The following is a 24,228-nucleotide window of genomic DNA, read 5'->3' on the forward strand; positions in this document are numbered from 1 at the left end:
GATTGAGGTCAGGGCTTTGACTTTGTTGTCCTTAAGCCATTTTGCCACAACTTTGGAAGTATGCTTGAGGTCATTGTCCATTTGGAAGACCCATTTGCGACCAAGCTTTAACTTCCTGACTGATGTCTTGAGATGTTGCTTCAATATATCCACATAATTTTCCTTCCTCATGATGCCATCTATTTTGTGAAGTGCACCAGTCCCTCCTGCAGCAAAGCACCCCCAGAGCATGATGCTGCCAACCCCGTGCTTCACAGTTGGGATGGTGTTCTTCGGGTTGCAAGCATCCCCCTTTTTCCTCCAAACATAACGATGGTCATTATGGCCAAACAGTTCTATTTTTGTTTCATCAGACCAGAGGACATTTCTCCAAAAAGTACGATCTTTGTCCCCATGTGCAGTTGCAAACCGTAGTCCGGCTTTTTTATGGCGGTTTTGGAGCAGTGGCTTCTTCCTTGCTGAGCGGCATTTCTGGTTATGTCGATATATAGGACTCGTTTTACTGTGGATATAGATACTTTTGTGCCTGTTTCCTCCAGCATCTTCACAAGGTCCTTTGCTGTTGTTCTGGGATTGATTTGCACTTTTCGCACCAAAGTACGTTCATCTCTATGAGACAGAATGCGTCTCCTTCCTGAGCGGTATGACGGCTGCGTGGTCCCATGGTGTTTATACTTGCGTACTATTGTTTGTACAGATGAATGTGGTACCTTCAGGCGTTTGGAAATTGCTCCCAAGGATGAACCAGACTTGTGGCGGTCAACAATATTTCTTCTGAGGTCTTGGCTGATTTCATTTGATTTTCCCATGATGTCAAGCAAACAGGCACTGAGTTTGAAGGTAGGCCTTGAAATACATCCACAGGTACACCTCCAATTGACTCAAATTATGTCAGTTAGCCTATCAGAAGGTTCTAAAGCCATGACATAATTTTCTGGAATTCTCCAAGCTGTTTAAAGGCACAGTCAACTTAGTGTATGTAAACTTCTGACCCACTGGAATTGTGATAAACTGAATTATAAGTGAAATAATCTGTCTGTAAATAATTGTTGGAAAAATTACTTGTGTCATGCACAAAGTAGATGTCCTAAACGACTTGCCAAAACTATAGTTTGTTAACAAGAAATGTGTGGAGTGGTTGAAAAACTAGTTTTAATGACTCCAACCTAAGTGTATGTAAACTTCCGACTTCAACTGTACATCCTAGCTTCTATACAAACACTATACATTGCATTCGGAAAGTATTCAGACCCCTTGACTATTTCCACATTTTGTGACATTACAGCCTTATTCTAAAAATGGATTAAATCGTTTTCCCCCCCCTCATCAATCTACACACAATACCCCATAATGGCAAAGCAAAAACAGGTTTCTAGAAATTTTTGCAAATGTATAAAAAATTAAAAACTGAAATATAACAGTTACATAAGTATTCAAAACCTTTACTCAGTACTTTGTTGAAGCACCTTTGGCAGCGATTACAGCCTCAAGTCTTCTTGGCTATGACGCTACAAGCTGTATTTGGGGAGTATACCCCATCCTTCTCTGCAGATCCTCTCAAGTCAGGTTGGATGGGAAGAGTCGCTGCACAGCTATTTTCAGGTCTCTCCAGAGATGTTCGATCGGGTTCAATTCCGGGCTCTGGCTGGGCCACTTAAGGACGTTCAGAGACTTGTCCCGAAGCCAATCCTGCATTGTCTTGTCTGTGTGCTTAGGGTCGTTATCCTGTTGGAAGGTGAACCTTCGCCCCAGTCTGAGGTCCTGAGCGCTCTGGAGCAGGTTTTCATCAAGGATCTCTCTGTACTTAGTTCCGTTCATCTTTGCCTTGATGCTGACTAGTCTCCCAGTCCCTGCCGCTGAAAAACATCCCCACAGCATGATGCTGCCACCACCATGCTACACCGTAGGGATGGTGCCAGGTTTCCTCCAGACGTGACGCTTGGCATTCAGGCCAAAGAGTTCAATCTTGGTTTCATCAGACCAGAGAATTTTGTTTCTCATGGTCTGAGAGTCCTTTAGGTGCCTATTGGCAAAGTCCAAGCGGGCTGTAATGTGCCTTTTACTGAGGAGTGGCTTCCATCTGACCACTCTACCATAAAGGCCTGATTGGTGGAGTGCTGCAGAGATGGTTGTCCTTCTGGAAGGTTCTCCCATCTCCACAGAGGAACTCTGGAGCTCTTTCAGAGTGACCATCGGGTCCTTGGTACCACCTCCCTGACCAAGGCCCTTCTCCCCCGATTGCTGAGTTTGGCCGGGCAGCCAGCTCTAGGAAGAGTCTTGGTGATTCCAAACTTCTTCCATTTAAGAATGATGGAGGCCCGCTGCAGACATTTTTTGGGTACCCTTCCCCAGATCTGTGCCTCGACACAATCCTGTCTCGGAGCTCTACGGACAATTAATTTGACCTCATGGCTTGGTTTATGATCTGACATGCCCTGTCAACTGTGGACCTTATATAGACAGGTGTGTGCCTTTCAAAATCATGTCCAATCAATTGAATTTACCACAGGTGGCCTCTAATCAAGTTGTAGAAACATCTCATGGATGATCAATGGAAACAGGATGCACCTGAGCTCAATTTCGAGTCTCACAGCAAAGGGTCTGAATACTTATGTAAATAAGGTATTTCTGTTTTTGCTTTGTCATTATGGGGTATTGTGCGTAGATTGATGAGGAACATTTTTTATTTAATCAATTTTAGAATAAGGCTGTAACGTAACAAACGTGAAAAAAGTCAAGGGGTCTGAATACTTTCCGAATGCACTGTATATAAGTCGCTCTGGATAAGATCGTCTGCTAAAATGACTAAAAAAATAAATAAAATAAGAAGTATGTATGTAGACACCCCTTCAAATTAGTGGATTCGGCTATTTCAGCCACACCCGTGGCTGACAGGTGTATAAAATCGAGCACACGGCCATACAATCTCCATAGACAAACATTGGCAGTATAATGGCCCGTACTGAAGAGCTCAGTGACTTTCAACGTGGCACCGTCATAGGATGCCACCTTTCCAACAAGTCAGTTCGTCAAATTTCTGCCCTGCTAGAGCTGCCCCGGTCATCTGTAAGTGCTGTTTTTGTGAAGTGGAAACATCTAGGAGCAACAATGGCTCAGCCGCGAAGTGGTAGGCCACACAAGCTCACAGAACTGGACCGCCGAGTGCAAGTGCCTGCAGCAATGTTGATTTTGGAATGAGATGTTCGACGAGCAGGTTTCCATATACTTTTGGCCATATAGTTTATAACCTATCAATTATGGCACAAGACGCACTGACGCACACAACATTTAATGTTTTTACAAGAAAATTCCATGCCAGATTTAAAAAAGACTCATGATGCATATGGCAACAACAAAAAAAGTCCACTTTGAAGGGCCTTTGATGGGCTGTAATCTAGGGAGGCTGAGTCCTATTTCATGGTCCTGATTAGGAGGTGGAAAATAATGTGTCTGGAGTGTGACACAGTGTGAGGAGGGGGGATAAAATGGGCTTCTGAACGGGCACGTGATGAGAAGTCTTTTTTAAACACTAAACTCTGTCCACCTGTTGCTGAACATTCACTCAACAGTCTTTACACTGGATCTATCTACAATCTCACACGCGCATATGCACAATCGCGCACAGACACAGACTCACACACACAGACTGACACACACACAGCCTTTTATGCGATTTTGAGTCACACTCCCCTCACATGTGTGAAAAAGTGCACACACACACACAGGCAGACAGACAGACAGACTAGGGCAGAAGAACTACTGCCTGAGAAACACATTATGTTGAAGTATTAATGAGATTATTCTCCCCTGAATTGTTATAACAACTTAGAATAAATTAGCCATGTACTAATTACCCTAGAAATAACTCTCCTATTTTAATTTATCTAACAAGTCACGTGTTTGGATGAGCCCGGGGGTATCCTGTGAGGCCAGGGGCCCGTGACAGCCGGGTAAGGTTTCCAATGCAAATAGATTGAGGGATCAACTCAGCATAGCGCAATTCAAAGCATTGTTTATACTGCGCTCTAGTGCCGGGATACCATTTCACTCCATTGCACATGTGGAGCAGGCAAATGCCCTGCTTTGCCTGAAGATTACTCCAGTCAGTCTGTGCAACTCTGCCACTGTGCTGAGTGCCAGCCCAGTGGATTAGTGAAAGCTGCCTGGATGCCCATCAGATCCATGCTTATTGAACAAACAGTAACACACATTATTAAATCCTTCTATACAGTAGAGGACAGTCTATCAGATCACTCATAGACACATTGTAGTGGGGTAAGTAAATACCTAGCCTTGCTTGTCATTTGTATACTCTGGCCTCACCTGCAGGCAGGGAGTGTGACTTTATGCCTGCTATGGGAGTGTTTGAACAGAATGTATGTCTCTGATACTAATCAAGAAAAGTGTCCAAAGAACACATTTTATTTCCTGAAGCTGCCTTTCGAGGAAGACCCTGGAGCAAGGGCTTGTATCAACAGTAGCAACAGTAGGATAGCTCCTTGAGTAATTCAATGTGACAAAAAACAGAGACAGGAGAGACAGAGACAGGAGAGAGAGAGAGACAGAGACAGGAGAGAGAGAGAGAGAGAGAGAGAGAGAGAGAGAGAGAGAGAGAGAGAGAGAGAGAGAGAGAGAGAGAGAGAGAGAGAGAGAGAGAGAGAGAGAGAGAGAGAGAGAGAGAGAGAGAGAGAGAGAGAGGGAGGGAGAGAGAGGGAGGGAGAGAGAGAGAGAGAGAGAGAGAGAGGAGAGAGTGACAGGAGAGAGCGAGAGACAGGAGAGAGCGAGAGACAGGAGAGAGCGAGAGACAGGAGAGAGCGAGAGACAGGAGAGAGCGAGAGACAGGAGAGAGAGAGTGATAGGAGAGAGCGAGACAGGACAGAGAGAGACAGGAGAGAGAGAGACACACACACAGCAGGGCAAACTTGCAGGATGTCCTTTTGGTTGTAACAACCAAAAATGCAGTCAAACAGCTTTTTTCCCTCCATTGTTCAGGATGTTACCACCTTACTTAATCTAAAGGCCCGGTTTTACAAGGAACTTCAAACTACCCTCCACAAAAACATATGCACTATCTTAACAAAATAACCATTCCAAAATGTGTTTTGCTACAGTGCGAGTTGCTATTCAACACTATCAAGTATAGTGAGACATTGGACTATTTCTCAATGTGAACTCTTTTTGACCCACTGTCTAAACTGTACCACTTCCAACCACTGAGTAAACTTTTTAAAAGAATGTATACCAACGGGGCAAAGATCACTTGTTGATAATATTGATGCTGCAATTCAACCGCTTGCATCATCTATTCCTTACAACACAAAATTCCTTACAACAGACATCAGTCTTCTCTTCTCTGTTGATAGTGTGTGTGATTGAGAGAGATTACAATGCGTGTGCTCAGCTGATATATAAGTAACTTAGAGGGCTGTGTGAGAGGGGTGAGTAGGGGCAGGCTAACATAGTCGTGAGCCTTGCAACGCTTCACTATGAGCTCTAGCATACCCTGGTGCTGTTCCGTCCCAGTTGCCCTGGGAGTACAGAGTCTGATGCTGCTTTCCATGACGTCACCCAGCAGCACAGCACACCACACCACATAGCTGGCATGAGCCTGCAGGCTAGTTCACACAGCAGGGACACACCTCTATCTCGCTCTTTCTTTCTCTCTCATTCATTCTTCCTCTGTCTCTCTCTCTCACACACACACACACGCAAGACACCACCCCACACTCACACAAAAAAAAAAACACACACACAGAAAAACACACTTAAATCCTGAGGCAATCAACCTGTCCACACATGCCTCAGGGTTAATTCACTGTCATATACACACACAGTGAGAGCATGGTGAACAACTGACAAACTAGATCTCAAATTAAAAAGCCAGCTGATCCCATTACTTTTCTTGACTACTGTATCTAATGTATGAGGGGGAGAGACCAACAGAAAATGCTGCATTTGTGATTATCAGGAGCTCATCTGCATTTGTGTCACTTCAAAATCAAAGCCAAAGAACCGTGAAAAACAGCAAAGAAAATAATGTACAAATTTAGAACAATGTGCACATTTTCACATTTGATTTTGCCTGTGTTTTTGTGCATCTGAAACTGAACAGAAAATGATAGTGTTAAAGTGGTGTTAGTGTTGGTTTATGTGTGTGACGTGTGAGAGCCAGGAGCAGGCTTGACTTTGACACACATCCACTGTACCAGAGCTTCCTAAGAACAGTCAGTGTACCTCGCTACAGTCACCACACTCAGTGTGTGTGTGTGTGTGTTTTGAACCAACAAAAAAGTGAATTTACCTGAGTCTTAAATAAGCCATACGGTAACCTCTTTTTCCAACTACTCAGTTTAATCAAAGACCGGGTGGCTTGAATGATGATTACAGAAAGCATTAGGGAGAAAATATTTCGGAATGCACAAACACCTGTTTGAGTGCAGGCAACACAGTGTTTTTTGTGTGTGTTTTTTTACGTGGTTAATCCGAAGGCAGACCTACATCTATGCTAGCTTGTTCTAAAAGGACTTCAAAATGGCTGATAAAAATGCATCAAAAGCCATTACACACAGGTCTCCAGTATAAACTGTGTATAAGGTGTGTGACTTCCAACCTTCCACGTGTACCAGTGTATCTCTCTGGCTGTTTGTCTGCATGTGTATCTATATCCTTGTCTTTCTGGCTCTGTGTGAATCCACATCTCTTGCTATTAATGTGACTGTTTATATGCACGTCTCTATGACTTTGTGTGAATGTATGCATATCGTTATCAATGTGTTTCTATGGCTGTGTGTGAATGTGCGTCTCCACGTCTCATGACTGTGTGAATGTATGTGTATCACTATCAATGTGTGTATCCATACATCAGAGGCAGCAGCAGGGCTCTCAGCAGCCCAGAGGCATAACTACCACACACACCATGGCCAGATGGTGACCAGGGACTATAAGGAGAAGCAGCATGCGGCCTCCAATCCCTTCTTCACTTCCACCAGATAGGAGATCGAGAGAGACATGGGCCTACTGAATCACTCCCTGGCTACACACACTGCACTGCACACTACAGGACATGGATACCATCTCTACTCACTGACTCAGCCACTTGCTACCGCAGTGATTCCGTTCCACAAGCTAGGAGAGATATGGGCCTACTGAAGCCCTCCCTTTATAGTCACCACTCACTGCAACACACTACACACTACTGTAGAGTACACCATCTCTACTCACTCATAGCCACTATAACTTCTCAGCTGTGTCTATCATAGTTATACTATAGCCCAGCTGTGTCTGTTTAAAATCCCACACCTTGAAGTGCACTGTTCCAAGACATTAACCTGTGGCGTACTACTGTAAGTTACAAGGCAAGGCCCTGGGTGTAATGTAGTGTAGCTTGTGTGTATGTGCAGTTAACCTGAATTAAGCTTAGGTCTAATCCTCTTACTATTAAACAGGTGACCTGTAGCTGCTCTCTGTGCTTCCAGAACCTTGGCTTGGTACATAACCAGTAGGCACAAACATGCATAATTCTAATACACACCTGGCAACTAAGCTCATGCCAATCATTGGCATATAAGGCAATGGTCCATCTTCCTAATACAGAATACAAAACAGTACTACCCTCTTCACACTACTGAGCCAAATTAAGCCGGACCAAGCTGAGCTGTACTGCGCTCGCTTGGTTACACATCCGCTACAGTTGCTGGAACGGTGCTGGTGAGGACAATGTGTAAAGAAAATATATCAGACAGGTCAGTATGGTTCAACAGGATAGAATGTAAGGGGGGGAGATACAAACGTATCCATGTAAGACTTGTTTCATGTTGTACTCCTCATTGATAATCACTGATATCTCTCTGTGTTCTGGCCAGTATGACTGTCTCAGTATTTGAGGCAACAGTAGAAATCACTGAGTTCAATCAACCTGTGGTTCTCTGTAGCTCAGCTGGTAGAGCATGGCGCTTGTAACGCCAAGGTAGTGGGTTCGATCCCCGGGACCACCCATACACAAAAATGTATGCACGCATGACTGTAAGTCGCTTTGGATAAAAGCGTCTGCTAAATGGCATATTATTATTATTATTAACCTGGGCTCAGAGCATTTCGTTTTATTACATACGTAAATCCAAGACAGTCCATTTAGGATGATATGTTACGAATTACAATCGTTATTATATGTTACGAATTTGCAAAAGTACTATTTGTTACGAATTTCCGAAACATATGATATATCTTACAAATTCTAGCTAGGTGGCTAACATTAGCTAGCTGGCTAATGTTAGCTAGGCTAGGGGTTAGGAGTTAGGGTTAAGATTAGGGTTAAGTTTAGGAGTTTGGTTAAAGGGTTAAGGTTAGGGTTAGCTAAAAGGGTTAAGGTTTGGGTTAAGGTTTGGGTTAGGGAAAGGGGAAGGATTAGCTAACATGCTAAGTAGTTGCAAAGTAGCTAAAAAGTGTTAAGTAGTTGAAAAGTTTCTAATTAGCTACATTTACATTTTAGTCATTTAGCAGACGCTCTTATCCAAGGCGACTTACAGTTAGTGAGTGCATACATTCTTTTTTTATTTTTCATACTGGCCCCCTGTGGGAATCAAACCCACAACCCTGGCGTTGCAAACGCCATGCTCTACCAACTGAGCTACCTGCCGGCCATTCCCTCCCCTACCCTGGACGACGCTGGGCCAATTGTGCGCCGCCCCATGGGTCTCCCGGTCGCGACCGGCTACGACAGAACCTGGATTCGAACCAGAATCTCTAGTGGCACAGCTAGCACTGCGATGCAGTGCCTTAGACCACTGCGCCACTCGGGAGAGTACAATGCTAAAGTTGTCCGTGATGTGATTCGAATTTGCAACCTTTGGTTTGCTAGATGTTTGTGTTATACGCCCACCCATCCACACCGACTAACCACCCTACTTTTGTTTTTGCCTTAAGTAACCATCTGTCTTATATAACCATACCAACCATAACATATCATACTAATTTCAGAGCCGGATTTACATTTACTATGATACGTCTAATCTATGAGACCAGGCTGGTGCAACAGCTGTCTGCCTGTCTATCTATCTGAATTGACTTCCTCTGCTAGAGTGGAAAAAGTTGTGGTTTCTCATGCGTTCCTATGTAGATCAAAGGTAAGATTTGGCACAGCCTGTGCTCTCTTCTCCTCAAAGTAACTATACTTCAATGAGTCAAACACAGCCACATTACTATGACATTGCGCTAGAAATGCACAGAGCAGATAGGCCTAGAGAAGAGTTGTACATGTCTTTCTTCATAACTGTCTCAATACAGAGGATAGGTTCAACGTACCTGGTAGAATTCCCGCAGCCATGTCTTCTGTAGGTTATCAGGCTGAAAACACAAGACAAACTCTTGTCAGTCAGGTAATTTGACAACATGTATTTGATGTCTCTTCTTGAAAAACATTATTTCACCTTAAATTCCTATTACTAACAACTCAAATAAGAACTTCCAGTATTAACTGTTTTCAAATTGATCAAAAAATGGTCATACCAGCAATGCCATAATAGAATGGCAATTTGCATTGCATTTTTACTATGTCCAAACATGAATATTCAATTACATTGAAATGAATGTGTTTTCAGGTGGTGTATAGTTTAATGTATCTCAAACTGGTTTTCTTAACTTCCAAATGATTCAGGTTCTTCCACCATGTTTCCATATGTTCAGACTACATTTTGAGATAATAAATGACAAACGTTGATTTTTTACAATTATATAAAAAAAATTATAGGCGACCTTTAGTCTGAATATTGATTAATTTACCCCATGGGTCATAAAATGTGGTTTAACCAATTTATTTTACTAATAGTGTGTTGTCAACAATTCAAATCATATTTTTCACCAGATTTAACCCATACTTTTTACTGACATACAGTGGGGAGAACAAGTATTTGATACACTGCCGATTTTGCAGGTTTCCTACTTACAAAGCATGGAGAGGTCTGTAATTTTTATCATAGGTACACTTCAAATGTGAGAGACGGAATCTAAAACAAAAATCCTAGAAAATCACATTGTATGATTTTTAAGTAATTAATTTGCATTTTATTGCATGACATAAGTATTTGATCACCTACCAACCAGTAAGAATTCCGGCTATCACAGACCTGTTAGTTTTTCTTTAAGAAGCCCTCCTGTTCTCCACTCATTACCTGTATTAACTGCACCTGTTTGAACTCGTTACCTGTATAAAAGACACCTGTCCACACACTCAATCAAACAGACTCCAACCTCTCCACAATGGCCAAGACCAGAGAGCTGTGTAAGGACATCAGGGATAAAATTGTAGACCTGCACAAGGCTGGGATGGGCTACAGGACAATAGGCAAGCAGCTTGGTGAGAAGGCAACAACTGTTGGCGCAATTATTAGAAAATGGAAGAAGTTCAAGATGACGGTCAATCACCCTCGGTCTGGGACTCCATGCAAGATCTCACCTCGTGGGGCATCAATGATCATGAGGAAGGTGAGGGATCAGCCCAGAACTACACAGCAGGACCTGGTCAATGACCTGAAGAGAGCTGGGACCACAGTCTCAAAGAAAACCATTAGTAACACACTACGCCGTCATGGATTAAAATCCTGCAGCGCACGCAAGGTCCCTCTGCTCAAGCCAGCGCATGTCCAGGCCCGTCTGAAGTTTGCCAATGACCATCTGGATGATCCAGAGGAGGAATGGGAGAAGGTCATGTGGTCTGATTAGACAAAAATAGAGCTTTTTGGTCTAAACTCCACTCGCCGTGTTTGGAGGAAGAAGAAGGATGAGTACAACCCCAAGAACACCATCCCAACCGTGAAGCATGGAGGTGAAAACATCATTCTTTGGGGATGCTTTTCTGCAAAGGGGACAGGACGACTGCACCGTATTGAGGGGAGGATGGATGGGGCCATGTATCGCGAGATCTTGGCCAACAACCTCCTTCCCTCAGTAAGAGCATTGAAGATGGGTCGTGGCTGGGTCTTCCAGCATGACAATGACCCGAAACACACAGCCAGGGCAACTAAGGAGTGGCTTCGTAAGAAGCATCTCAAGGTCCTGGAGTGGCCTAGCCAGTCTCCAGACCTGAACCCAATAGAAAATCTTTGGAGGGAGCTGAAAGTCCGTATTGCCCAGCGACAGCCTCGAAACCTGAAGGATCTGGAGAAGGTCTGTATGGAGGAGTGGGCCAAAATCCCTGCCGCAGTGTGTGCAAACCTGGTCAAGACCTACAGGAAACGTATGATCTCTGTAATTGCAAACAAAGGTTTCTGTACCAAATATTAAGTTCTGCTTTTCTGATGTATCACATACTTATGTCATGCAATAAAATGCAAATGAATTACTAAAAAAAAATCATACAATGTCATTTTCTGGATTTTTGTTTTAGATTCCATCTCTCACAGTTGAAGTGTACCTATGATAAAAATTACAGACCTCTACATGCTTTGTAAGTAGGAAAACCTGCAAAATCGGCAGTGTATCAAATACTTGTTCTCCCCACTGTATGTCACGTGTCACTACTTCGCAGAAGAGGCATTTGAATGTAAACATTTTAATTTTTTATCAAAATGCTCTTTTTGTCAGAAATGCCTTCTGGAACATGTGAACTTTCATGTGCCTTAATAACAAACTTGTATACCATCTGTAAATACGAATAAAATTGTTAAATTACGAGCCTAGTTAGCCACGGAAAAATACAGGAACCTTCCCGCTAGCTATGATTGGCTGAGATAATGGGTGGGCTGGACATGCCGAGAGATGAGTTCGGATTGGCCTGCCATGTAGCGCGCTTCTGTCTATAATATGAGCTGCTCAGTATGTGTAGGTAATCCTTTCTAACGCAGCTTTTTTGAAAGATGTCACGAAGAACTGCAAAAGTGTTGATAAGGAGGACCAAGTTTTGAAATCAGTGGAATGTCCGGTGGAAGCAGACTATGATAGTAAAGGAGATGGAGAAGATTCTGGCGTTTGATTGCAAATATGCGGAGGGAGTCGAAAAGAGGACACACAGAAGGCTATTGGATAAAACACCTGTCTACGGATTACATCTTCAAACTAAGAGCAACCATGGCATCCATGACAGAGAGGGAGAAGCGTTCGTCCATGTAAACAGGTAAGAGAGTCTAGCTAGCTACATTTTCAGATATTATACGTTTCTAATTTTGTCAGAAAGTCGTTTTCATTGCAAGTTAAAACTTAGTGACAGCTAACTAGCTAACGTTAGCTGACTGGCTCGCTAGCTAACATTACGTGTATGATCTGTGTAGTAATATTATTCGTATCTCAGAGTCATTTGCATTGCTAATTATAGTCTAATGTTAGCTAGCTAACTAACATTGAACCTAGTTGGTTAGCTTTAGCTAGCTGCAGATTCATGCAGGCTAATAACGTTATGAGATGGGATTATGGTTCATTCTTTATCTAGCTAGCTACATGTCTAAACAAAAGACTCCACTATGCAAGTAACCATTTCACTGTACCGTTTACGCCTTCTGTATCCTGTGCATGTGACAAATAAACGTTGATATAGTGAGTGTTTACCAGAGACGGTAATGTGAATAACAACATGACCTGCACCAAAGTCAAATAAGGATATAACGTTAGGCCAACGAGACAGTGTCCAAGTTCTAAAACTCTCCAGTAGAATGCCCTGCTTTTATTTAGTCACACTCACAACCGTAAGATTATTATTGTAATTAGCTCGCCATTAACTTGTAAATAATGATCTTGTTGTGAGTTTATTTTCCTGTAATAATGAATACAAATTAGCTAAAGTTAAGACTTTGTCAGCTATATGATAAGATCATTATTTTAACTGGCTAGCTAGCTAACTTAACATTAGCTAGCTAACAAGCTAGAAACTAACCAAAACATTGTTTAGAAAGTTGCTTTTAGTTGCCTGGTTTGACAGATTTACATATACAAAATTATTTTTTAAACTGATGGGTTTATTGGTGTTAAAATACACCAGTTATGCTATTTTGGACCACAAGGTTGCTGATGTCATGCAGTCTGTCGTTTTTGTGTTTATGCTTTTTCATAACGACAATGACAAGTTTGATGTTGGACGACAATAGAATGTTCATGATGTCACTGCGACAACTGTCTACAGACATGTCGATATACATAGTATTAACCAGCCTTTAGTCTTGAAATCTTTGGTTGTTTAGTATACTACCGTACTCACTCTGTTTAGCACATGGCCTCACATGTGAATCCTTGAAGAGATGGGTGGGGCTTAAGAGGGTGTGAACGATGCTGAATGGGTGTAGACAAAGAAGAGCTCTCAAGTAGATGTACCAAAACATCCGAGGGCCATTATCTCAAAAGTGGGGTTACAAATGTATCAACTTCCAAAGCAGAATTACTTTCCCATTGTTCGTCAACTGTAGTGTATGATAAACCTTTTTCTAGTCTCTATTTTTATCCAATGTAAAAAACACAATTTCAAATTTTGCTACATAAGACCGAATCGAGCCGGTTGGTCACATATTTTCTTACTGCCCTCTGAGTGGGCAAAGTTAAGAGTGCCACGACACAGAACTGCAGCAACCGATTAATTGATGCAGGAGGGCTGGAGGAGTTGACCAATCAAGGTCAAGTGAAGATTTTTTTGAAAATCCATTGTCAAAACATGCTCTACCAGCCGGTTGAGAATAGGGTTAAATGACACATTGTTGAGAAATGTTCTATTCTCCTCCCTTTTTGTCATTGTTGCACACACACACACACACACACACACACACACACACACACACACACACACACACACACACACAGCGCTTAGAGCATTGGACCAGTAACCAAAAGGTCGCTGGTTCGAATACCCGTGCCGACAAGGTGAAAAATCTGACGATGTGCCCTTGAGCAAGGCACTTAACCCTAATTTGCTCCAGGGGCGCCATACTACTATGGTTGACCCTGTAAAACAACACATTTCACTGCACCTATCCGGTGTACGTGACAATGAAACATCGTCTTTTTTTCTTCTTTTTTTGACACACACACAGACACACACCTATGTCTAACAAATGAGGAGATGGTTAGCAATCAGTCATATCATGGTAATACACAGGAAAATAGTCTAGTGGCATACAGGCGATTCCGTGGAAAGTCAACCTGAGCATGTCCAAATAAAGTTAGTCATTTCCAAATAAAACCATGTTCATAATTATCCTGAAGGTCTATATGTTCCTGCTCCGTGGCTTGACGACTCATTGCGAGCTCACAGAATAGGGCTCCGGGCAGCCGAGCGGAAATGGAGGAAAACTAGACTCACTCCATCCTCTCTACATTTTCTTCCTCTGTTTCTGCTGCTAAAGCCACTTTCTACCACTCTAAATTTCAAGCCTCTGCCTCTAACCCTAGGAAGCTCTTTGTCACCTTCTCCTCCCTGCTGAATCCTCCTCCTCCTCCCCCTCCCTCCTCCCTCTCTGTGGATGACTTCGTCAACCATTTTCAAAAGAAGGTTGACGACATCCGATCCTCATTTACTAAGTCAAATGACACCGCTGGTCCTGCTCACACTGCCCTACCCTATGCTTTCACTTCTTTCTCCTCTCTCTCCAGATGAAATCTTGCGACTTGTGACGGCCGGCCGCCCAACAACCTGCCTGCTTGACCCTATCCCCTCCTCTCTTCTCCAAACCATTTCCGGAGACCTTCTCCCTTACCTCACCCCGCTCATCAACTCATCCTTGACCGGTGGCTATGTCCCTTCCGTCTTCAAGAGAGCGAGAGTTGCACCCCTCCTCAAAAAACCTACACTTAATCCCTCCGATGTCAACAACTACAGACCAGTATCCCTTCTTTCTTTTCTCTCCAAAACTCTTGAGTGTGCTGTCTCTAGCCAACTCTCCTGCTATCTCTCTCAGAATTACCGTCTTGATCCAAACCAGTCAGGTTTCAAGACTGGTCATTCAACTGAGACTGCTCTTCTCTGTGTCACGGAGGCTCTCCGCACTGCTAAAGCTAACTCTCTCTCCTCTGCTCTTATCCTTCTAGACCTATCTGCTGCCTTTGATACTGTGAACCATCAGATCCTCCTCTCCACCCTCTCCGAGTTGGGCATCTCCGGCGCTGCTCACTCTTGGATTGCGTCCTACCTGACAGGTCGCTCCTACCAGGTGGCGTGGCGAGAATCTGTCTCCGCACCACGTGCTCTCACCACTGGTGTCCCCCAGGGCTCAGTTCTAGGCCCTCTCCTATTCTCTCTATAAACCAAGTCACTTGGCTCTGTCATATCCTCACATGGTCCATCCTATCATTGCTACGCAGACGACACACAATTCATTTTCTCCTTTCCCCCTTCTGATAACCAGGTGGCGAATCGCATCTCTGCATGTCTGGCAGACATATCAGTGTGGATGTCGGATCACCACCTCAAGCTGAACCTCGGCAAGACGGAGCTGCTCTTCCTCCCGGGGAAGGACTGCCCGCTCCATGATCTTGCCATCACGGTTGACAACTCCATTGTGTCCTCCTCCCAGAGTGCAAAGAACCTTGGCGTGACCCTGTCGTTCTCCGCTAACATTAAAGCGGTGACCCGATCCTGCAGGTTCATGCTCTACAACATTCGCAGAGTACGACCCTACCTTACACAGGAAGCGGCACAGGTCCTAATCCAGGCACTTGTCATCTCCTGTCTGGATTACTGCAACTCGCTGTTGGCTGGGCTCCCTGCCTGTGCCATTAAACCCCTACAACTTATCCAGAACGCTGCAGCCCATCTGGTGTTCAACCTTCCCAAGTTCTCTTATGTCACCCCACTCCTCCACTGGATTCCAGTTGAAGCTCGCATCTACTACAAAACCATGGTGCTTGCCTACTAAGCTGTAAGGGGAACGGCACCTCCTTACCTTCAGGCTCTGATCAGACCCTACACCCAAACGAGGGCACTACGTTCATCCACCTCTGGCCTGCTAGCCCCCCTACCTCTACGGAAGCACAGTTCCCGCTCAGCCCAGTCAAAGCTATTCGCTGCTCTGGCACCCCAATGGTGGAACAAGCTCCACTACGACAGCGGAGTCACTGACCACCTTCCGGAGACACTTGAAACCCTACCTCTTTAAGGAATACCTGGAATAGTATAACAGTTATCCTTCTACCCCCCCCTTTTTTTTTTAAAGATATAACGTTAGCCATGGAGAACTGCAAAAGTGTTGATACTGCTCTCAACAACATTGCTGCCCTGAATTTAGCGGCGCTATCAACAAAGATCAGTGGGGAAAAAAGTTGTGATGGACTACATTCTGCACATGGTCAGTGTGAACCGGAGGGACTTGACACAATGCGGGCCAAAAAAACTGTACAAAAAAACGGAGTTAAAGGGATTCAGTCTGCCGTGAATCGTTCATCCATGTATACGGGTAAGAGTCTAGCTACATCTTCAGATATTATACGTTTCTAATTTTGTCAGAAAGTCGTTTTTATTGCAAGTTAAAGCGTACTGTTAGCTAACGTTACGTGTATGATCAGTGTAGTAGCTAATATTATTTGTATCTCAGAAATCCATTTACATTTCTAGTTATAGCCTAATGTTAGCTAGCTAGCTAACATTGAACCTAGTTGGTTAGCTTTAGCTACCTGCAGATTCATTGTACAGCATTTCATGCATGGTGGCTAGCTATTACAATCAGTTTGTAATGCTAGTAGTATGGGTTGGGATTATGGTTCATTGTTTAGCTAGCTAGCTACATGTCTAAACAAGACACTCCATTTCGCCAGATGATTACATGACCCATCAAGTTAGCCAGGTGTGTTTGGGGGTGATTACGGCCATCTATTGTATTTCATGAACATGTGTACATGTCTAGACAATAGTGACCCATCCACTTAGCTAGATGTGGCTGGGGGGTGGTTATAGCATTTCTTTCACCCATCAATTTAGACAAGTGTGTCTGGTAGGGGTGTGCAGACATGGCCATACTCGTATTCGTATCCGTAAATTGAGAGTTGATAGTTGGATCGGATGATACTCGTGATCGGAAAACACTGAAGTGTTTTAATATGCCTAAATTGATGTTGGAAAAATACCTCCCTGCACATTCTCATTGCAAAAAAGTTGCAGTTTAGGAGCAGCGCGCAGAGGTGTGGGTGTGTGTGTCTCTGTCCTCAATTTGCAGGGGCAGCCAAGTTTGCTGTCACTCAGTCAGAATGTGCATTAGCATATCATATTTTTCCCTACCCTTGCTCCACTTGTTAGATATTATGCACATTGATAGCTTGATAGCAAACGTCCTCGCCATGTGATTTATCATAGTAGCAGGCAGCAGCAATCTAAATGATCAGACCGAAAACATGCGAGGAAAGGTGATGGGGTGAAAGGATGACGCGAGTGGACGGAAAAATACAGTTTCTCTATCCAATCAAAGCAGCAGGATTACCGACAGGCAAACTAGCCAGTTGAATTATTTAGACCATGCACATGACTGACTCAAAGACAGTACAGCATAGTTTAGAAACTCTGTGACTGACACATAAGAAACATGCTTGCTAGCACACGAAAAACGTTTTTCCGATCACAGATAATTACAAAAAAATACTCAGATCATAATCATATCCAGAAAATTGCCCATATCTATTATGATTCTTGTTTTGTCCGACTACTCGGCCCACCCCTAATGTCTGGGTAAGCATAATCTAATAACTCAAAGATATTTATACAATATTTTAAATCTGAACACTTTCTATTTTTGATATTGCTACTATACAAATATGTACAGTGGCATGCGAAAGTATTTAGCCCCCTTGGCATTTTTCCTATTTTGTTGCCTCACAACCTGGAATTAAAATTTTCGGGGGTTTGTATCATTTGATTTACACAACATGCCTACCACTTTGAAGATGCAAAATATTTTTTTTTATTGTGAAACAAACCAGAAATGAGACAAAAAAACACAGAAAACTAGAGCGTGCATAACTATTCACCCCCACCAAAATCAATACTTTGTAGAGCCACCTTTTGCAGCAATTACAGCTGCAAGTCTCTTGGGTATGTCTCTATAAGCTTGGCACATCAAGCCACTGGGATTTTTGCCCATTCTTCAAGGCAAAACTGCTCCAGCTCCTTCAAGTTGGATGGGTTCCGCTGGTGTACAGCAATCTTTAAGTCATACCACAGATTCTCAATTCGATTGAGGTCTGGGCTTTGACTAGGCCATTCCAAGACATTTAAATGGTTCCCCTTAACCCACTCAAGTGTTGCTTTAGCAGTATGCTTAGGGTCATTGTCCTGCTGGAAGGTGAACCTCTGTCCCAGTCTCAAATCTCTGGAAGACTGAAACATGTTTCCCTCAAGAATTTCCCTGTATTTAGCGCCATCCATCATTCCTTCAATTCTGACCTGTTTCCCAGTCCCTGCCGATGAAAAACATCTCCACAGCATGATGATGCCACCCCCATGCTTCACTGTGGGGATGGTGTTCTCGGGGTGATGAGAGGCCAAAAAGCTCAATTTTAGTTTCATCTGACCAGAGTACCTTCTTCCATATGTTTGGGGAGTCTCCAACATGAACACCAAAAGTGTTTACTTATTTTTTTCTTTAAGCAATGGCTTTTTTCTGGCCACTCTTCGGTAAAGCCCAGCTCGGTGGAGTGTACGGCTTAAAGTGGTCCTATGGACAGATACGCCAATCAGGGTTATCTTTGGTCTCTTTGTTGCCTCTCTGATTAATGCCCTCCTTGCCTGGTCCGTGAGTTTTGGTGGGCAGCCATCTCTTGGCAGGTTTGTTGTGATGCCATATTCTATCCATTATTTAATAATTAATTTAAACGCCAAGGGGGATGAATACTTTTGCAAGGCACTGTAAGTAACAATTTTACTGTACCGTTCACACCTTCTGTATCCCGTGCATGTGAAAAATAAACTTTGATTAGTGTGTGTTTACCAGAGACGGTAATGTGACAAACTTGACCCGTACTAAAGTCAGATTAAGATATACATATTACATTTTGTCATTTAGCAGACGTTCTTATCCCTTATAGTAGGCTACTACTTTCACACATTTATTCTTGAAATCTTAGGTTGTTTAATACACTACCTTACTACCTCTGTGAATCCTTGAAGAGATGGGTGGGGCTAAAGCTTTTAAGAAGGTGTGAACTATGCTGAATGGGTGTAGATAGAGAAGAGCGCTCCAGTAGGTGTACCAAAACATTCAAGGGCCATTTTCTCAAAGGTGGGGTTACAAGTTTATCAACTTTCAAAGCAGAATAACTTTCCTGTTGTTGCTCAACTGCAATGTATGATATACCACTTTGTAGCTCTGAGTCTCTACTTTTATCCAATGTAGAAAACAAAATTTCAAATTTTGCTACATAAGACCGAATCGAGGCGGCCTGTCGCATTTTAGCCGAAAACCTTGTTGCTTCTGCCATGAGGCCTAAACTCGGCCGCAAGTGGATCTTCCAGAAAGACAATAACCTCAAGCACACATAAAAATCTACCAAATGGTTAATTGACTACAAAATCAATTTTACAATGGCCATCTCAGTCTCTGTGGTTTGAATTGAAGAGGTCAGTCCATAAGCGCAGACGAAGGATATCAAGGATCTGGAAAGACTGTATGGAAGAATGGTCTAAGATCCCTCCCAACGTGTTCTCCAATCTCATAAAACATTTTAGAAAAAGGCTCAGTGTCGTTATCCTCATAAGGGGAGGATGCTGGAGTATTGAAAGAAGGGGATCCAATAATTTTTACCCAATCTTAAAAAGTATATACAGTCGTGGTCAAAAGTTTTGAGAATGACACAAGTATTGGTCTTCACAAAGTTCGCTGCTTCAGAGTAATGAGATACTTTAGTCAGATGTTACTATGGTATACTGAAGTATAATTACAAGCATTCCATAAGTGCCAAAGGCTTTTATTGACAATTACATTAAGTTTATGCAAAGAGTCAATATTTGCAGTGTTGACACATCTTTTTCAAGACCTCTGCAATCCGCCCTGGCATGCTGTCAATTAACTTCTGGGGCACATCCTGACTGATGGCAGCCCATTCTTGCATAATCAATGCTTGGAGTTTGTTAGAATTTGTGGGTTTTTGTTTGTCCACCCGCCTCTTGAGGATCGACCACAAGTTCTCAATGGGATTAAGGTCCGGGGAGTTTCCTGGCCATGGACCCAAAATGTCGATGTTTTGTTCCCCGAGCCACTTAGTTATCACTTTTGCCTTATGGCAAGGTGCTCCATCATGCTGGAAAAGGCATTGGTCGTCACCAAACTGTTCTTGGATGGTTGGGAGAACTTGCTCTCTGAGGATGTGTTGGTACCATTCTTTATTAATGGCTGTGTTCTTCGGCAAAATTGTGAGTGAGCCCACTCACTTGGCTGAGAAGCAACCCCACACATGAATGGTCTCAGGATGCTTTACTGTTGGCATGACCCAGGACTGATGGTAGCGCTCACCTTGTCTTCTCCGGACAAGGTGTTTTCCGGATGCCCCAAACAATCGGAAAGGGGATTCATCAAAGAAAATGACTTTCCCCAGTCCTCAGCAGTCCAATCCCTGTACCTTTTGCAAATATCAGTCTGTCCCTGATGTTTTTCCTGGAGAGAAGTGGCTTCTTTGCTGCCCTTCCTGAAACCAGGCCATCCTCCAAAAGTATTCGCCTCACTGTTTGTGCAGATGCACTCACACCTGCCTGCTACCATTCCTGAGCAAGTTCTGCACTGGTGGTGCCCCGATCCCGCAGCTGAATCAACTTTAGGAGACGGTCCTGGTGCTTGCTGGATTTCTTGGGCGCCCTGACGCCTTCTTCACAACAATTGAACCTCTCTCCTTGATGTTCTTGATGATCCGATAAATGTTTGATTTAGGTGCAATCTTACTAGCAGCAATATCCTTGCCTGTGAAGCCCTTTTTGTGCAAAGCAATGATGACGACACGTGTTTCCTTGCAGGTAACCATGGTTAACAGAGGAAGAACAATGATTTCAAGCCACCCTCCTTTTAAAGCTTCCAGTCTGTTATTCTAACTCAATCAGCATGACAGAGTGATCTCCAGCCTTGTCCTCGTCAACAATCTCACCTGTGTTAACGAGAGAATCCCTGACATGATGGCAGCTGGTCCTTTTGTGGCAGGGCTGAAATGCAGTGGAAATGTTTATTTGGGATTAAGTTCATTTTCATGGCAAAGAGGGACTTTGCAATTAATTGCAATTCATCTAATCACTCTTCATGACATTCTGGAGTATATGCAAATTGCCATCATCAAATCTGAGGCAGCAGACTTTCTGAAAATTAGTATTTGTGTCATTCTCAAAACTTTTCACCACGACTGTATATATTACTCGTTAAACAAAATCTCATACAATATAGCTCCGTATTTGTATTATTTGATACAGTCTTGTTTGCTCATCTTTATCAAGGGATCCAATAAGTTCTGACCCCACTGCATATAAAGAGAAAAAAATACCTTATTAGGGTGTGGTGCCAAGCCTTGTATACTATTCAGGCTACCTGTAATTATGTAATCCTAAGGGACTATTTGTTCTGACATTTAAAAAACATTTAAAATGACAACAAATGTTTTATAATAGATTGATTACGAAATCTTTAAGATTTGAAAGTCTATTTCATCCATAAGCCTTTTTTTCTCTCTAATAGAAATGACAATCTTTTCAAAATTATCGTTTTTGTGTTCAGCCAAGCTTTTCCTTTGAAATGGCTATCCATGTGTTGACCTAAGACTTACAAACTCAGAGTTTTGATATGTTCAATCTCCCCAAAAAGCTTGTCCATTTAATGTAACATCCATAATGCTTATTTGCTTTATTTCTCCAACATGCCAATATTTAGAAGTCCGCTCTTTTGGGTATGCATTCCCCCCAAAGGGTACTATAGATATACGCATCAACAGTTTCATTTATATTTTGTTTGTCCATTCTGAGACATTACATTTATGATTGTGCGTGCATATATAATGTCCATAAATCTATTTTAACAGAGCCGCCCCCATCCAACCCTCCTCCTTTCTCCATGGGAAGACAATATCCATGCAGTCTGCTGCTCTGGGTCTACTGTCCGTCTTTCAAACAGACTCCCATTCACTCTGCCTCTCCACTCTAAAAGGCCATTCCCAGGAACCTGGACTTCATTTCATTTGTGCTGTGGTGGAAATAGAGCCCGGGGCAGTCTACCATTTAAGGAAAGATCTCCCCATGTCGATAACTGGGCTCTGATGAACTGGTGTGTTGTGAGTTCATTCTGCAGCAGAGAGACTATATTAAGAATGCTGGAGAAAAGTCAAGCCCTGCAACTGGTGACTTCAGAGTATTGTACAGTAGTAGGCTGAGGTGCAATACCCCTGGAAAACATAAACAGGAGAGAATCTTAAACACAAAACAGTATTTGTCACCATGGCAAGCATCTTAAAAAATAAATAAAAATAAGAAAAACATTCTCTTATGCCCACTAACCATCCATGAGGACTTTGTTTAGCCGTTAAAAACACACTTTGCTGATCCTTGAACCTACTGTCAAATCTGATCTGAAGCCAGTATTTCCCCACACATGCTCTAGTGGACCGTCATTAGTGGGTCCGTCGGTCTGTTGATGTTTCAGGGAGCACCCGAGTCTCTCCAGAGCCAGACAGAGTAAACTGGCCACTGAGGGAGAGAAAGTGGCCTGGCAAGCTAGCGTCAGCATCATGGCCACTATAGGGCCGTGTGTTTGGTGTATGTATGTGTGTTTGGAGAGAGCCAAAGCTTCATCTGTGTCCTACGGGTGCCAGGGTGAGAGCCGTGGCCCCGGACCCAGCCAGATCACAACATAGGGCTATATAAGGACATGAGCACTGGACCCTGTCATTAGTCACACAGGGAGAGAATGAGAGAAAGAAGGAGAGGGAAAGAAAAAAAGAGGAAGAGAGAGAAACATAGAAAGACAGAAGTAGTGGAGGTCTCACAGTGAACAAGTGTCTAAAGCCACCTGACTGTCTGTTTATGGTGTTGGGATTAAACGCAGTGACCCCTGTGTGCGGACAGGTCAGGTGGACCAATTGTCACCCGTGAACAGTACAGTGTGTTCGTACGCGTGTTTGTGTAGTTACGTGTTTGACAGGCTTTATCAAGGTCACCCCTCTCTTCACTACATCTCCCCTAATACCATAACAGAGGGACCCCACCATCCATTGTTTGTACACCATGGTCATCCAGTCCATTACTAACTAGGGCTTATTCTCTATTTATAGGTATTTCCATTATTTAGTTCCCTCTAGGATCTGTGATAGTGGATCGCACTGCCATTTCAAAGGGTTCTGTCTGTGTATAACAACCATGTACACACATATAGTCCACTGCAGCAGTTACACTGGGCTAATCAATGTGAGTGTCTATTAAAACTCAACAGCCCAAAAACATTGCATGAGCTGTCTCACTTAGTACATCTGCAGTGTGTTCACAATGAGACAGCTCTGGCAAAACACACTAATGAGACAATAAAACCTCAACTGTTGACAGTTCTCCAAACAAATCCTAGAGTAATCATCAGGACTTGAGAGTACCCATCCTAGAGATCTGGAGAGGAAAGAGAAAACAAAGCCAAACTTGTCACTTTGTAATTCAACTAATTTCAGAGGCCGGCAGGAACTCTTTCCTAGCTTGAGTTAATTAGGATGATGACCCATCTCTGAAGGCTGTGATGGTCCTGAGGAACAGACAATGAATGACCTTGGCATGTTGGCCCTAAGGAGAGACACCCCACCCCCCCAGGTCCTCTGCTATTTGGGGCTCTAGAGAGCCCCAGAGAGAGAACAGGGCTAAAGTAGGAGCGTTTTGGCCTTCTCCTCTGTGTGCCAAATGTGAGCCCTGCACCTCGGCACCCTCCCACAGCTTATCAAAAGTTAACTGGCAGTTAATTAGAGACGGGCTACACTGGCAGCCAGATAAAAATAGATCTTCCTTTCCCTCTATCTTTTTTACACCCTATTTCTCCCTCTACCTTCTCCTCCCTCTCTTTCTTTGCCCATCTCTTCCGTTTTCTTGGTAGATGGCCTACTTCCCAGACAGCATGGGGAATTAAAGATTCCACTTGGGTTTTAGTGAAAATCTACTTTTGCTGTCATCAAAGTGGTACATTCTTAAAGCGACCATAAAAGTACTAGATGCTCACAGTGTTGTCAAGCATGAAAGTATCCTCACAGTGAGAGAGGCAGTGGTTCAAGAGCACTGACAGGCAACCTTGAACTGAGCTCAGCAGCACACTGATGATGCAAAATACGAGTACATAATTC

The 24,228-nt window shown here is 43.3% G+C and overlaps 1 protein-coding gene across 2 annotated transcripts in view; it reads right to left on the minus strand.

The window, feature by feature from the left end:
• Nucleotides 1–24,228, minus strand: part of LOC121569244 (inositol polyphosphate-5-phosphatase A-like) — a 233,116-nt gene that overhangs the window by 119,432 nt on the left and 89,456 nt on the right. For both annotated transcript variants that reach the window (XM_041880055.2, XM_041880046.2), the window contains exon 2: nt 9,301–9,342. In XM_041880055.2, coding sequence (XP_041735989.1) covers nt 9,301–9,342 — 42 coding nt within the window. The remainder of the gene's footprint in view (nt 1–9,300; nt 9,343–24,228) is intronic.

This window comes from Coregonus clupeaformis, chromosome 1, assembly GCF_020615455.1.
Source record: "Coregonus clupeaformis isolate EN_2021a chromosome 1, ASM2061545v1, whole genome shotgun sequence".
NCBI classification, from domain to species: domain Eukaryota; kingdom Metazoa; phylum Chordata; class Actinopteri; order Salmoniformes; family Salmonidae; genus Coregonus; species Coregonus clupeaformis.